Source organism: Wolffia australiana, chromosome 13 (genome assembly GCF_029677425.1).
Source record: "Wolffia australiana isolate 7733 chromosome 13, ASM2967742v1".
Taxonomy (NCBI): Eukaryota; Viridiplantae; Streptophyta; class Magnoliopsida; order Alismatales; family Araceae; genus Wolffia; species Wolffia australiana.
In genome coordinates, this window is record NC_135847.1 from 4,960,522 (window position 1) to 4,975,443 (window position 14,922).

Here is a 14,922-nt window from a genome sequence, read left to right on the forward strand (position 1 = left end):
TCCCGTCTGGGCCCTTGAACGGGAGATGGGACGGTTTCTGCGTCTTGTGGGAGTGAGTATACGCCTAACAGGTCAAGCTGGCCGACGCACTGCTTTGCCACGTGTCAATTTCTGAGTGGTCTAATGCTGACGCACGCCCTGTTTCGTCCTGGGACGTCGGACGGTAAGAGAATTTCTTGGACGGGACGGTTTCGGACGGGATGGGATGTGGACGAAAAAATTTGGATGGGACGAACCCTGGATGAGACGATTTAGACCAAACTCTAATAATAGGGACGGAACGGAATGAACATCGTCCACGTCCCGGACGATCCAGAACTATGCCGGTAACAGTCAACTTTCATTTAAAGAAATACTGTCCGGCCCTACCTTTATGTCGTGTTCAGTGTACCGGATCGACCTGTGGGCCGGGCCAGATAGGGTTGATCAAGGCTTCGATCCGACCAATCAGATTGAATCTCAAAGCCCAAGATGCAAGAATGGGGCCTAAAATGCAAGCTCAATCTTGTGATGGCATTGAATTTGAAAAGATTTCGGATCTTGTGATGGAAATTGTGCGCCCGGCAACGTGGGCCCAAATTGCGCATCCTTCCATGATTTCATCGCTGTTCATGCGTTCGTGTCAAATCAACCACTGGACGTGGTGAGATGACTGATCTTCTCTTCTCCGAACTCTCCGTCGCTTTTCGAGTTGCAGGAAGTGGAACATTGCGGCGTTTCTAGGATTTTGTAGCGTGGGTGAGTGATGAATTCTTCAACCAACCCGGGATTCCCGGAAAAAATGTCAATTTTGCTGGAACCCTGGCACCGGTCTCTGCAATTCTGGGTTCGCGCGGCGGATGTCTATACTGGGTACAAGGTTAATGCCCATTTTTTTATTTCTTTTCGAGTGTTTTGTGATCATTTTGACCTCTCTGATTGTGTGATTTTGCGTTTTCTGTTGTTTTTTCAGGTTTGCCAACTCCGAGCTGGGTTGACGAAGGATGGCAAAGCGCGCGACGAAATGTGGGAGAGGCAGCATGAAGTTGCTGCGGAAAAAGTCTACGCGATGTGTTACGAGCTCGGTGGCTTCTTCCTCAAGGTTAAACATATAATTCTATAGGTTTTATCTTATCGTTTGGAATTGGTGCTCTTGGTTGATGGAAATTCTTCTTCTATGGAAACAATGGATTGGAGCTATATCTTTTTATGAATGATCCTCCCCCAATTCTACCGTCATGGATGATATTTTCTTTTGTTTATTTTGAAAAATTGTCATCGATGACTCTCTAGTTTCCCATTGAATAATGGGATTGTCACTCGTTCTTTCATTCATTTTTTATGAAATTTTATGGCTGATCCTCCCCCAATTCTTCTGTCGTCCACAATTCTTTTCTTTTGAAAAAAATCATCGATTGCTCTCTAAGTTGCCATTTGAATAATGGAATTGTTATTCGTTCTTTCATGTCAGTTTCTTTTTGCGTTCAAAGCTAAGCAAATAACGTGAAATTGAGTTGAACTATTCAGCTACTTCCACGAGGAAGGTAGGATCCAGTGCCATTTCTTATGGAATTAAATTCATTTAATTCGTTTAGTCTCGAATACTCTGGTCAAACGTCTGTGTGTTTCTTGAACTAAAATGATCTCATGCATACATCTTTGTTGAAGGTTTTTCGGGACTTCGATTCAGTAAATCTTGTTGGGCCTTAGAATAATTGTTATCCGGATTGACATATTAAATCTGCAAACCTGAAATTATCATCTGCACCATGCCTCTGGATTCACTTTCATCTGTTTTCTTTTGATTTTCCCCAACATCATCTACACATCTATCTTTTTTCTTCCAGAATTCTATGATTATCGTTGAGCTACTTTGTGCTGTCTTGAAATTGATTTTTATTTATTTCTTCTCTAAGTTTATTGTTTCATTGATAAAAGATATTTCAAAAAAATTTTACCGGTTATTACCCCTGAAAATTTAATTCGTTTCTACGTGCATGGATGCCTCGTTTCCGCTGAAATCAAGCCTTTATTGGTCCATTATATAAAACGGATGAAATTTCAATCAGGCTGCTCAAGTTGTGGGGAAGCCGGACTTGGCTCCAGCTGCTTGGGTGAAAAGACTTGTCACTCTGTGTGACAGAGCACCTGAGACGCCATTTGAAGTTGTTAAAGAGATATTGGAGGATGATCTTTGTCAGAACTTCTCGACGATGTTTGAAAAGTTTGACATTATTCCTTTGGGTTCTGCTTCAATCGCCCAGGTGCCAAAGCCCCCAATCCAATTCCTTAAGTTCAATTATAAAAATGTTTTTTTGCCCTCTTTATCCTTCAAGTAAAGCTTAATCATTTCTTTGAATAAATGTTGGGTACCATTAAAATGATGCAACTCTGAAATTAGAATTCCAACTTGGATGGATTCAAGCGTATCAAGCATTTATATTGCTGAAAAAGGCATTTTTTGACAAGTGAACTAAACCAGAAAGTATGAGAGAACGATATGGGAAATGCTGCAAATATCTTGTATGTGGCAATCAAAAATGTAAGTGTGGGCCCATAACACTTGGGTCCCAGGATCAGACTTGGCTTTGGAACCAGGATCAGCGGTGGAAGTTCAGATGAACTTGTGTGACGGGGAGAGAGGGGTCACCAGCTGCACTGGGTATTGTACTAGAGAGTGGAAAAGGCAAAAGGGAAAAGGTGAGTAAGAAGAAAGAGAGATTCCCATTTGCATAATAAACAAGGATATCAGAGAGAAGGACATAAGAATCAGGGTGACCACGATTGCTCTGTCTGACTCTTATCTGCTCAATGTCTTGCCACAGAGATTTTATTTGGCAGAGTCATGCGAGGCAACTGTATTAGGACTTTAGAAAGGGGCAAAAGGTCTGGGCTTTGGTATGCAGCAGAAGCAAGTCAGGTTGTCCAACATGGTATTTATATTTGAATGTACTCTAATATGATGCTCGACCTGCCTGGGATAATTCCTTAAATATTTTAGGTATTCTCCTTTAAATTTTTGGAGCTCCTCTTCCTATGGGAGAAGGCAAGATGTAATCTTTGGGGCCATTTGTGCTAGAAGGGATGAAGAAGAAGGGAGCACGAGGTGACGTGGATAGGAGATGCTCCCTGGGATAAGGCTGATCTGAAATGGGAGATGCTCCCCAGAGAAGGCTGATCTGGTTTGGGAGATGCTTCCTGGAGGTGTCAAGGCACTGATCTGGGATTGGAGATGCCACTGTCTATCTGTGGTCTTCTGTTTTCGACCCAGGAGGTACCCTAGTGACTGAAAGGATGCGTCAAAATGTCATCAGAGAGGAGGGCTCTCATCGACCCTATAGTGGAGATACCTAGAGAGGTTGTGACACAGCCTTAGGCAGGAATAGCGTAGTAACATGACTTGAATTCACAAGCCTTAGTCTACTTGAAGCAGCCAAGTCCTGAATCTACAGAACTAGCTTCTCTAACCATTTGAGTCTGCAAAAGGGTTGTGTTTGAGATCCCAATAACTAGAGCACTCTCTAATAAAGAGAACACTGGGAGGGGAACAAGATTCTCAACAAAACAAAATACTTCAATAATGTTCCTATGTGTTTTTCTGTAGATCTTGTCAGCTTCTAGAAGGATCTCCATCTTGGGGCACTACTTGATGATGGGCCTCAATAAATAGGGGTCTAGGCTACGTCAGGTTGCCTACGTACAGGAGGAAGATGAACAATTCTTCAGGACTTTGTGGATGCCCATTGGGTCATTATCCTAGGATTGCCTCTGACGGGGGGGAAGGATTTGATATTTTCTTCTACCAAATTGGTAGAAAATCAGAATAGAAATGAGTCACTTATAGTGAGGGATTCACTCTACCAAGTGTTTCAAGTGGAATGCTTGTCATCTCTGTCTCCAACTTTCTTGGTAGCCCAGACTTGCTCAGATTTCTTTGGCCGAATGCAGCCCATCCTCCCAGTTCACGTGCGCTCCAAGAAAAGTCTGTTGTCGGATCCCCTCTCCGTCCTCTTCCTTTTTTTATAGTCTACTTTATTTCCTTTCTAACTACCGGTGAAGAACCGGCAGTTATTCTGCCAAGTCAGCGCTAGCTGGACCTGTGACCCTTTCCAGTTTCCCTTTTTCTCCTCTACGCTTCCTCCTCTTATATACTCTTATTGGAATCGTTTCAGATCTCAAGCACAGACTGGGCATGCTGATCGAGAAGTTGCGGGGGAGACTAGACGAATGGCAGAGCCGTGTGTTGTTGAGAGCAGTCCCGCTGGTGTTTCGGCGATCGGTGTTACGTGTAATTTTGATATTTCACCCCTCGGATTTATAAGTATCCCTAAGGTATCAGAAGACACCTTGACACCCCAAACTGAGTCTTGAGGCATTCTCGAACCTACACTTGAGGAGGAGAAATGAGGCCTAAGCCGAAGTAACGCAACTGGATGGGGTGGAAGATAGCAGAATCCTAGATCAAGATGAGGTACAGGAACAAAGAAGATGCAACTGGGTGGTAGCGGAAGAAGAGATGAAAATGGAGATGGATTGGAGAAAACACTCAAGACAACTATGGGTCTGAGCTGGCAACGCAAACACGGGTTTTTTCCATCTGGCTGCAAATGGTAGGAGATAGACAAATCAAATCTTGACAATAAAGGTACAAGACTGTGAATACATTGGCGCACGAGTGGCCGGAGAGGCTGTCGCTGATCATTTCCAATATTTCTCTAAGAAGGGGGAATAGAACCGTTGGAAATGGTGCTGAAGGGAGCCAAGGATGGTGAGCCCAGATCATCGAGAGGAACTTATTCGCCCTTTTATAGAAGAGGTCGAAAAAGCCATAAAGGGGATAAACGGTAAAGGGGCACTAGGCCCAGACGGCTGTACGGTGTTCTTCTACAGTGAGTGCTGGGAAATGGAGGGAGCAGATGTGATGGCCACGCTAGATGAATTTCGTCAAGGAAGATGGAATATGGCGCAGATCAACATATCACATCTATTTCTGATGCAGAAATGCCAGGGAGCTGAAAAATTGAAGACTTCAGACCTATCTCACTGTCCAACTCTATATATCTGGTTATCGCCAAGGTGTTGGCAAACATGCTGAGAGCCAAGATCGCAAAGCTTATTGGACCCGCTCAGTCAGCTTTTATTCTGGGAAGATTATTGGTGGATAGTGCAGTAACTGCGGGGGATATATTAGCATCATGGAGAATCAATGACGGTTGGACGCAGAGGATCGATGACATCACAAAGATAAGATGACGTCGGGTTCTCCCCATGTACGGGATCAAAGGGAAACAAAAGGCGGAGATTGTGGTGGAAGCGCATGGGGTCCTAATGTTGCAGCGGAGACAATTGACATTGGACTCTATGGTCGCATCATTTGGGAGGCTCAAGAGTATCATCTCGATGGGCTTGGAGTTGGGGGACCGCAACGTGGTGCTATTAGACATTGAAATGACAGAAGGAGATCCAATCCTAGGGTCGGTTCGGTTCCAAGATGGCGGGGACTTCTTTAGAGTGGAGTTCTGATGCAGGATCCCACCGCCGGCACCGGGCACCACTGGGAATCCTGGGGCTCGACAAGACAAGCTGGAGAGGGGCTCCCCCATTTGAGCACAACCGAGACAGCAGACTACGGAGGAAAGTCCTGCACAAGCGGGAGAAAGCAGTTCTATGATACACAGGGCTTGTCTGGCACTCATTGTGCCATCGCTTCCGACCAAGACTGGAAATTATAGAGCGAGACGGCTCAGATCATTTGCAGCCACCAGATGTGCCGGATGTGCTGAACATGGTGGTTTCCCAACAAAGGGAAACCAGCAAGGAAGCCCAAAGACCACGATGGAGGAGGGTAAGAGCGCCCCAGAGGACACGTCGGATCAAGAATGCAGACCTTCAACGCTTTAACGACATGGTGTACCGGCGAGGGAAATTGGCCCTGACTGATGCAGAGAGGGTAAGAAGGCATGGTTGGTGACTGGGAAAAGCGGTCAAATGCGGCTGCTAGAAGAAGGGCTGTCAAGGAAAGTGGTACCAAGGCAAGCGACGGGTGGGGGCAAAACAAAACAGCAAAACAACAAGAGAAAGGAGATTGAGGAGCCATCCAGCCGTTGACTGGAAACTGGGATAGAGGAGAATCAGATCACGCAACAAATGGTGTGTGAGTTAGCCGAGAAAATGGAGCTACAGCCGGAGCCGCTGCAAGGGGGGAAGTCATCAGAGCAGTTATGAAGTGTGTCTCTTGGAACATGCACGGTCACCGAGATGAAGGGAGACGTGGAGTGGTGGGTAGGTATTTGCGCCAATGGGGGGCCATAATAGTCTGCTTACAAGAGACTATGTTGGAGAAGTGTGGTGCAGAAGAGTGGAATTTGGTGGGGTGAGGTTTTTTGGAGGGATGTGTGGCAGTCAATGCAGTCGGTAGGTCGGGAGGTTTACTAGTTACTTGGAACACGGCGGTTTTTGCTAAGGATGGTTCTTGGACAGAACAATTAGTGGTTGCAGTAAAACTGAAGAGGAGTGACAATTTCCATTGTGTTGTGGTGTCGGTCTATGGCCTAGTTATTGCAGCTCATTGAGACAGAACAGACTGTGGGAGGAGCCGGAAGGAGTGGTCTCACTCTTTCATGGGACTCCAGTACTATTTGGGGGGATTTCAATGCGACGCGGGAGGCGGGGGATAGACCAAAAGGGACTGGATACTAGGACCCAAGGTCGGTGAATTTCTGGTCCTTCATTTCGAGAGCTGGATTGCAAGAAATGGAGCCGACAAATTGTACATACATATGGCGAAGCACGATCTCCCGCTTGGACATATTTTTGTGCTCAGTGGACATGCTAGATGAATACCCATTGGCCAATGTGAGAGCACTTCCTAGGCCGCTGTCAGATCACGTTTCAATTATTTGGCAAGATAACGTCGGCCAAAATAGATCTACATACTTCAAGCTGGATAGATCGTGGCTACGGGAGAAGGGCTTCAAGGAAGAAGTGGTCTCGTGGTGGACATCACAACCCAATCGAGGCACGACCACGGTGAGGTTGGCTACGAAACTGACAGGACTAAGACAACACCTTATGGGGCTCAAGAAGAAAATTCGAGAAGGTAGACACCACAGAAGGGATGAAGCACTATTAGGAGTCCGACAACTGGATGACATAGAAGACACACGGTGCTTAGTGGAAGCTGAACTCAATGAAAGAAAAGCCTGCAGAGTGGCGGTGGAAGAGGAAGACAAGAAGATAGAGCTTGATTGGAGGCAGCGCTCAAAGCAGCTTTGGCTGAAGGAGGGGGACACCAACACTCGTTTCTTTCATTTGATGGCAAATGGATGGCGTCGATCGAACCAAATACTGTGAGTGCAGGTGGGGGCCATGAATACATTGGAACACGAGCCGTGGGAGGAGCATTAGCAGATCACTTCAGAGTGGTAACTAAACAGGGCCCTCAAAACAGGTGGAAATGGAGCGGAAGAAGTGCATCTTGGGTGACACAAGAGCAAAAGACTGAGATAGTGAAACCATTCCTTGAAGAAGAAGTGCGGGCAGCGATCCAAGGGTTAAATGGATTTTCGGTAGTCTTCTTTGGGGAGTTCTGGGAGCTGGTCAGGTCCGAGGTTATGGACGTGTTAGACGAATTTTGATGAGGCAATTTTGGCTTTGAAAGACTCAATTAGTCACACTTGTTTCTGTTGCCCAAGCGACTGGGAGCAACCAATGTGGGGGATTTCAGACCCATTGCATTATCGAACTCAATCTATCTTACATTGCCAAAGTGTTGGCCAACCGGTTGAGGAAGGTTTAGTCGGACCATTTCAAGGTAGGCAACTAGTGGACGGAGCAGTGGTAGCAGGAGCGATTTTATCAACATGGAAGAGAGATGGGACAAAGGTCTTCCTATGGAAAGTCGACTTTGCCAAAGCCTATGATTCTCTTGATTGGAGATTTCTTTGGTCTGTTATGCGAAAACAAGGTTTCCTCGATGAATGGGTGGCTTGGATGCGACGATGTGTAATGTCCCACTCAATCTCAGTCTTGTTGAATGGAAATGCGGAAGACAATTGGATTTGCCCACAAAGGGGAGTCAGACAAGGTTGCCTGTTAGCACCTCTACTTTTTGTTCTAGCACTGGATACTTTGGCTACTTGCACCCTCAAAGCGTTCAAGCACAACCTTCTAAGAGGCTTCCAGACAGAGAGTTGTCCGGCGGGCATCCCCATACTTCAGTATGCAGACGACACAACGTTCTTCATAGAAGGATCAACAGAGGAAGCACGTACTATATCTACATTACTAGATTTATTTTCAGACTTCTCAGGCCTACAATTGAATCGAGCCAAATCGGCATTTGTGGGATTCGGACTTTTTGATGCGGAGGCACAATGAGCTAGCGCTCTTGGCACACCTAGGGGGTCAATCCCGATGAGCTATTTGGTTCTTCTGTTGATGGGAGAAGTATTTTAAATGCAGAATGGAAGCCACTGATTGAGAAGGTGGAGAGGAGATTGGAAGGCTGGCTGAACTAAGTGCTATCAAAAGGGGGTCACCTGGTGCAGCTAAGATCAATACTCTTAGAAATCTCAGTTTTCTATCTTTCGGTCCTTAAGATGCCAACAGGTGTAGAAAAACACTTGGATGGATTGTTGAAAAGATTCTTTTGGGGAGGCAATGAACATGAAGAGCGCAAGGGGGTGCCTCTGGTCTCCTGGAACATAGTATGCAGACCCCTGAAACAGGGGGGTCTGGGGATCCTCCACCTGGAATCCATGAATTTGGCATTATTGACCAAATGGGTGGTAAGACTTGCATTAGCAGAAGAGGGCCTGGTCTTCAATGTCTTGAGGGACAGATATGGCTGAGAGAATGATTGGGAGAGGCGTCGGGCAAAAACTCGAGGGGAGTCTCTATTTTGGCAGGGTCTTCGTCAAACCATACCATGTATCCGCGGGTTTTTTGACGCCAAATTGGGAGATGGTGATGAGTTTCATTTTTGGACTGATAACTGGTCTAATAAAGGCATCTTGAAACTAGAATTCCCAAGACTTTTTGCACTGGTGTGGAACCCTCACACTACCGCCTGTGAGTGTTGGGACGGAGCTTGGAACCCAATCATGGCAGGGGCATTATCGGAGCCACAGTTTTTGGAGGTTATGAAGATGCAACATATCCTCCATCTTAGATCAGCGAGGGAGTCACGTGATGGATGGGTTTGGCAAGGGACATCTTTTTCGGTGAAAGAGGCCTATATGAATATCAGAGGGAAAGCGTTGGAGGATTCAGCAATCAGCACCACATGCTCCATGTTGATGAAACAAAAAATCCCTCTCAAGGTGAGGCTCTTCAGCTGGTTGTTGAGGCGACGACGAATGGTTACAAGAGTCCTACGCAAGAGTGGGTCCTGACGGCTTCCACAGAGTGCCCTATGTGCGCTAGAGACGATGAAGACCGCTCCCAATTATTCTTTACATGTCCCTTCACCCAGGGACTATGGGCATCGCAGCAGTTGGTGGGGGTGGATGTGTCCTCTGATGAGGCATTTTGGGCCTCAACTGATGACAAAAAATACAGGAGCAAGCTGGATCGGGGGAGACTCCTCGCCATGCTCTGGGCGATATGGCTGCACCATAATGAAGTGGTATTTAAGGGGAAGAAGGCCTCCATGGAGAATGTCCTTCAGGACGTTAAGGCGCTAATATATATTTTTTTTGGAGAGGTGAATGACAGACCATTTTGGTCAGTTTGTATAGGGATTGTACACAGCTTCGTATCTTAATAACATCAGGTTGACCAGCGCTCCGGGTGGTCTTCCTTATTTTCTTCAAAAAAAAATTAGCATCATGGAGAAGGAATGACACAAAAGCTTTAATGTGGAAGGTCGACTTCGCCAAGGCATATGATTCACTAGACTGGGATTTCTTGTGGGCCTCTATGAAATGGATAGGTTTTCCTAGAGAGTGGATCGCTTGGGTGAAGAAACGGATGCCCAAAAAGAGGTCGAATACAGCCACAAAGAAGGGTTAGGCAAGGATGTCCGCTTGCACCATTACTTTTCATCCTAGCAATGGACGCACTCGCAGTCTGTATCTACGTGGCATGCTCAAAGGGATTTCTGTAAGGCTACTAAATATCAGATCACAGCACGGGGATACCCCTACTGTAATATGCTGATGATACCACTTTCTTCATTAAAGGGTCGACAAGGGAAGTAGAAAATCTGTCTATCATTCTTGATCTATTTGCAGATTTCTTGGGGCTTAAAATCAACCAAAATAAATCAGCCTTTTTGGGCAATGCACTATCCCCAGAAGAGGAGATACAGTGCACGAAAATACTAACCACACTAATTGGGATGCTTGCAATGGGGTATTTGGGCCCACCTCTAACGAGGGGGCAGATGACAAAAACAGATTGACTACTGCATATTGATTAGGTGGAAAGATGGTTGGAAGGATAGCGCGCTAGAGTGCTATTGACTGGGGGCCGATTGATATTGCTGCGATCGGTACTCTCATCTATCCCGAATAATGAAGAGACTGGAAGGCATGATGATATGGTTCTTTTTGAGAGGTGCTGCGATGGAACAAAAGGGGAGACTCACACTGGTGGCATGGAACAGTGTGTGTCGACCTACCAAAGTGGGAGGGTTGGGAGTTCTTTACATGCAAAGCATGAACACGGCTTTATTGTCCAAATGGGTAGAAAGAATCATGAACTCATGGGATGACCTAGTCATCAGACTGCTTGCGAGACAGCTATGGCAGGAGTCTCAATCAGGAGGAGAAGACAAAGGTGCTCCCAAGGGAGTCACCATTTTTGGAAAGGGCTTGGACGGATCATCCCAATGGTGCAAAGATTTTTCTCAGCCAGGCTACGCAATGGGTTGACATTCAAGTTTTTGCTGGGTGCATGGTTGTCAAGAGACATCTTGAGGGAGGCAGTCCCCCATCTATATGCACTCACACAGAATCAAAGTGCCCCGATCCGGGACTATTGGGATGGAATGTGGAACCCAATCATACATGGTGCCCTATCAAACCAGCGGGCGTCTGATGCAGTTGGGCATGGACATATAGTCCCTTCTCGGTCCAAAAGGCCAACGCGAAGCTCTGGGAGGGGCAAGAGGAACACAGATCATTAATCAGGGCATGCAGATTCATATGGCGACAAAGAGTCCCGTTGAAGGTGAGAATTTTTGGATGGCTGTTAGCAAGAAGAAGGCTAATGACAGAAGTCTTTCGCAAAAGACGATATCCAGATACATCCTCGCAATGCATGCTATGCTCAAATGTAGAAGAAGATTGCAACCATCTTTCTTTTGAGTGCTCATTTGCTCGCAAGATTTGGGTCAGCCAGTCAATGTCAAGGGTGAAAGTGACATCTGAAGAGGCATTGTGGGACTCAGTCCTAACTTGTAGAGGTAGAAGACATGAAGAAGGTGGCTGAGCTTTGGCGGTGTTGTGGGCCATCTGGTTGCACAGAAACAAGGTGTAGTTTTGGGGTAGAACAACTTTGACAGATGGATCGAAATACAAAGCGGAGGGATTTAAGGCGGCATGGCTTTCGCTAGTGACAGGCAGAGGGGTTTTGAGAATATGATTGAATTGACAATGAAGGGACTGTAAGGTCCAGATGGGTGGTTCACCGATTCGTCAGGTGTTCATCCCTTTTATATTTCAAAAAATAAAAAAATAAAAAATATTTTTAGGGCACTCTATTAGACCAAAGGGTGGAAGAATTTCTGAGCATGTTGCAGTCGATATTACACTTTCAACCTTCAAACAGGAAATGGGACAGCACGGTGTGGAGAGCCCCATCTTTTTTTTTGGTTAAGGAAGTATGCAAGAAGATCAGAGAGGGTACAGTAGAAGAGGAGTAAATCATTCTTACTTGTTGACTTTTATGGAAGCAGAAAGTTCCATTAAAAGTGAGGAATTTTGAATGGCTGCTCCCCAAGAGGCATGTTATGAAATGATTCTCCCAGAAGTGCATGCTTCTAGACACGTCAGTGGTGTGTCCCATGGGTGCATAGGTAGAAGAAGATTGCTAGGGTGATATGGAGTTCGCAAAAGCTCACCGAGGTGGATGTGGCTTCCAATGAGGCATGTTGGGTCTCAATTTGAATTGGTGGATGCAGGGGACGTGTGGGGTGGGAAACGCTCCTTGCAATGCTGTGGGGGATATTGCTGCACCACAATGAAGTACACTGTCCCATATGATGTGGAGATTTTGATTTCATACTCGTTTCAGAAGGAGTGAAGGATGGAAAGAAGACCATTCTGGTTCATCATGTATTTCACAATCATATATGTTACTAAATTCAAGTTGATCAAGAAATCTGATGCAGTATTTGTTCAAATGCAAAAAACTAGGCATCCATCATAAGAGAAGAATCACATTGTGGTGCTAAAAGCGTGCGACTGCTATTAGCGGCGGAGAGTTTGACGAGAAACAACACCAAGACAGAGCATGGGGTGAAGGGGGACGCTGAGTCTCGGGAGAAAGAAAAGGAGACTATGGGACTATTCAGCTGCAGGATCACGAAGGCCGACAAACATCGAAGACAATGCTCTTAAGAATCCTGGGCTAAAGTGATGGCATCAACAGTAGGACTGAAACTGACACCGGGCAACGAAGGGGGCGAAGAAGGTTTACCATGAAGTGCATCTCATGTAATGTCAGAGGCCTTCGGGACGAAGGCAAGTGACGGGTGGTGGGAGACTATATGAGAGAATGGGGGGCCTCGGTGGCATGCTTACAGGAAACAATGCTGGAACAGTACGAGCTTAAGGAATGGAACACAGTGGGTCGAGGCTTCCTGGACGGTTTTTTGGCGGTCAATGTGGTCGGACGGTCCAGTGGAGTGGTGGTAGCATCGAATGAGGCCATGTTCTCCAAAGTGGCTACGTGATCGGGGCATTTCGCCGCAGCAGACAAATTGAAGCGCACGAGCAATAACTTCAAAATGGTCGTGGCCTCTACATATGGCCCAGCAAATGCCCAATGTAGAAGGGAACTATGGACGGAGATGACTGAGTTAACAAACACGTTCAACGGGTGCCCCATGTTGTTGGGTGGCAACTTTAACATGCCATTAGAGGCTAAGGATCGACCAAATGAAGCCAGAGAGAGAGACTTAGACTCGCAGAGACATCACTACAGGAAATGGGGCCTTCTGACTGCATATATCCGTGGAGAAGCGCAACGGGACCAAACAGGATGTCGCGACTGGACCGGTTTCTATGTTCTGTTGAGCTCGCGGAGTGATTTCCACTAGCGGACTTGAGATCACTTCTGCGCCCTCTCTCTGATTATACACCCACCTACCTCAAGGTAGACATATCATGGCTGCAATAGGTTGGCTTCAAAGAAGAAGTCCAGGATAAATGGCGCTCACTACCCCGACTATGATCAGAGACAGAAACATTAGCCGCCAAAATATACGGGATGCGGCAACATTTCGTGGAGTTTTGCAAGCGAGTATACGAGCATAGAAAGAAGACAAGAAATGAGGCTTTGTGTAGAATCAAACAACTAGATGATCTTGAGGATATACAGTTTTTGGAAGAAGAAGAATCACACGAACGAAGGAAGTGGAGGGGGTTGATAGCCGCAGAAAACAAAAAACTCGAGATGGACTGGATACAACGGTCCAGACAGCTACGGCTACAAGCTGGTAATGCGAACAATCGAGATTTTTCCACTTAGCAGCAAACGGGAATTGTCGGACCAACAATATTTGGAAATTGACGGTCGGAGGTCATGAGCATGTCGGAGCCCAGCCGGTGGGCTGTGCAGTTGCGGATCACTTCCGCACATGCTATAAGAAAGGTAGACACAGGAAGTGGATGTGATGGGGAAAGGGGGCTCGGACTCTGGACCCCTCACACAAGGAGGCGTTGATTCATCTGTTTTCGGAGGAAGAGGTCAAGGAGGCAATAAAAAGACTCAATGGTGAAGGGATGCCAGGCCTGGACGGATTGCCAGTTTTCTTCTATAGTGTATTTTGGGAGTTAGTGAAACCAAATGTGATGGCCACGCTTGAAGAGTTCCAACAAGGGACGTGCAATATGGAGATACTAAATCAGACATATTTGGTTCTACTCACCAAGCAGTAAGACGCGAAACGAATCAAGGACTTCAGACCAATCTCCTTGTCTAACTCCATATACATTATCATTGCAAAGGTCTTCGCAAATAGATTGAGAGAGGTCATTGGGGAACTTGTGGGACCCTCCCAATCAGTTTTCATACCTGGCCTTTACTAGTCGACAGTGCCGTAGCAGTAGGCGAGATCCTAGCGACATCGAAACGAGATGGAACTAAAGGTCTCATGTGGAAGGTTGATTTTGCCAAGGCACATAACACGCTTGACAAGGGATTCCTCTGGTGTCAATGAAAAGGAGGGGCTTTCCGAAAGAATGGGTCAAATGGATGAAAAGATGCATCACAACACATTCCTTCTCAGTGTTGGTGAATGGAAGGCCGGAAGGCGGACGAATACAACCGCAAAGGGGCGTGAGGCAAGGGTGCCCGCTCGCAGTGCTACTTTTTGTGTTAGCGGTAGACGCACTCGCCACATTCACTAATCTAGCATGCACACACGGTCTTTAAAAGGGTTTTCAAACCGCTACTTGTCCTTGGGGGTATCCCGTTACTACAGTATGCAGACGACACTACTTTTTTTGTAGAAGGCTCTATAGATTAGGCAAAAAACATGTCCACGTTACTCGACCTATTCGCGGACTTCTCAGGCCTACGCATCAATCGGGCTTAGTCTGCAAATGTGAGCTGTGGCCTTTCCTTGGAGGAGGAGGGTCAATGTGCAGAGGCGTTGGGAACACCGATCAGTAGCCTCCCTATGAGATGCCTGGGTCTGCCATTAACTAGAAGGCGGATGACTAGGGCGGATTGGCTGCCGGTGATAGACAAGGTCGAGAGGCGGTTGGAAGG

The 14,922-nt window shown here is 46.4% G+C and overlaps 1 protein-coding gene across 2 annotated transcripts in view; it reads left to right on the forward strand.

Annotated features, from left to right (window-relative positions):
- Nucleotides 1-528: 528 nt before the first annotated feature.
- The window catches only part of LOC144710834 (uncharacterized), a 35,636-nt gene continuing 21,242 nt past the window's right edge, over nucleotides 529-14,922 (forward strand). Inside the window, exons 1-3 of one of the 2 annotated variants that reach the window (XM_078584650.1) lie at nucleotides 529-859; nucleotides 953-1,081; nucleotides 2,049-2,243. In XM_078584650.1, coding sequence (XP_078440776.1) covers nucleotides 746-859; nucleotides 953-1,081; nucleotides 2,049-2,243 — 438 coding nt within the window. In that variant the 5' untranslated portion in view covers nucleotides 529-745. The remainder of the gene's footprint in view (nucleotides 860-952; nucleotides 1,082-2,048; nucleotides 2,244-14,922) is intronic. The other variant, XM_078584651.1, reaches the window with a different exon arrangement.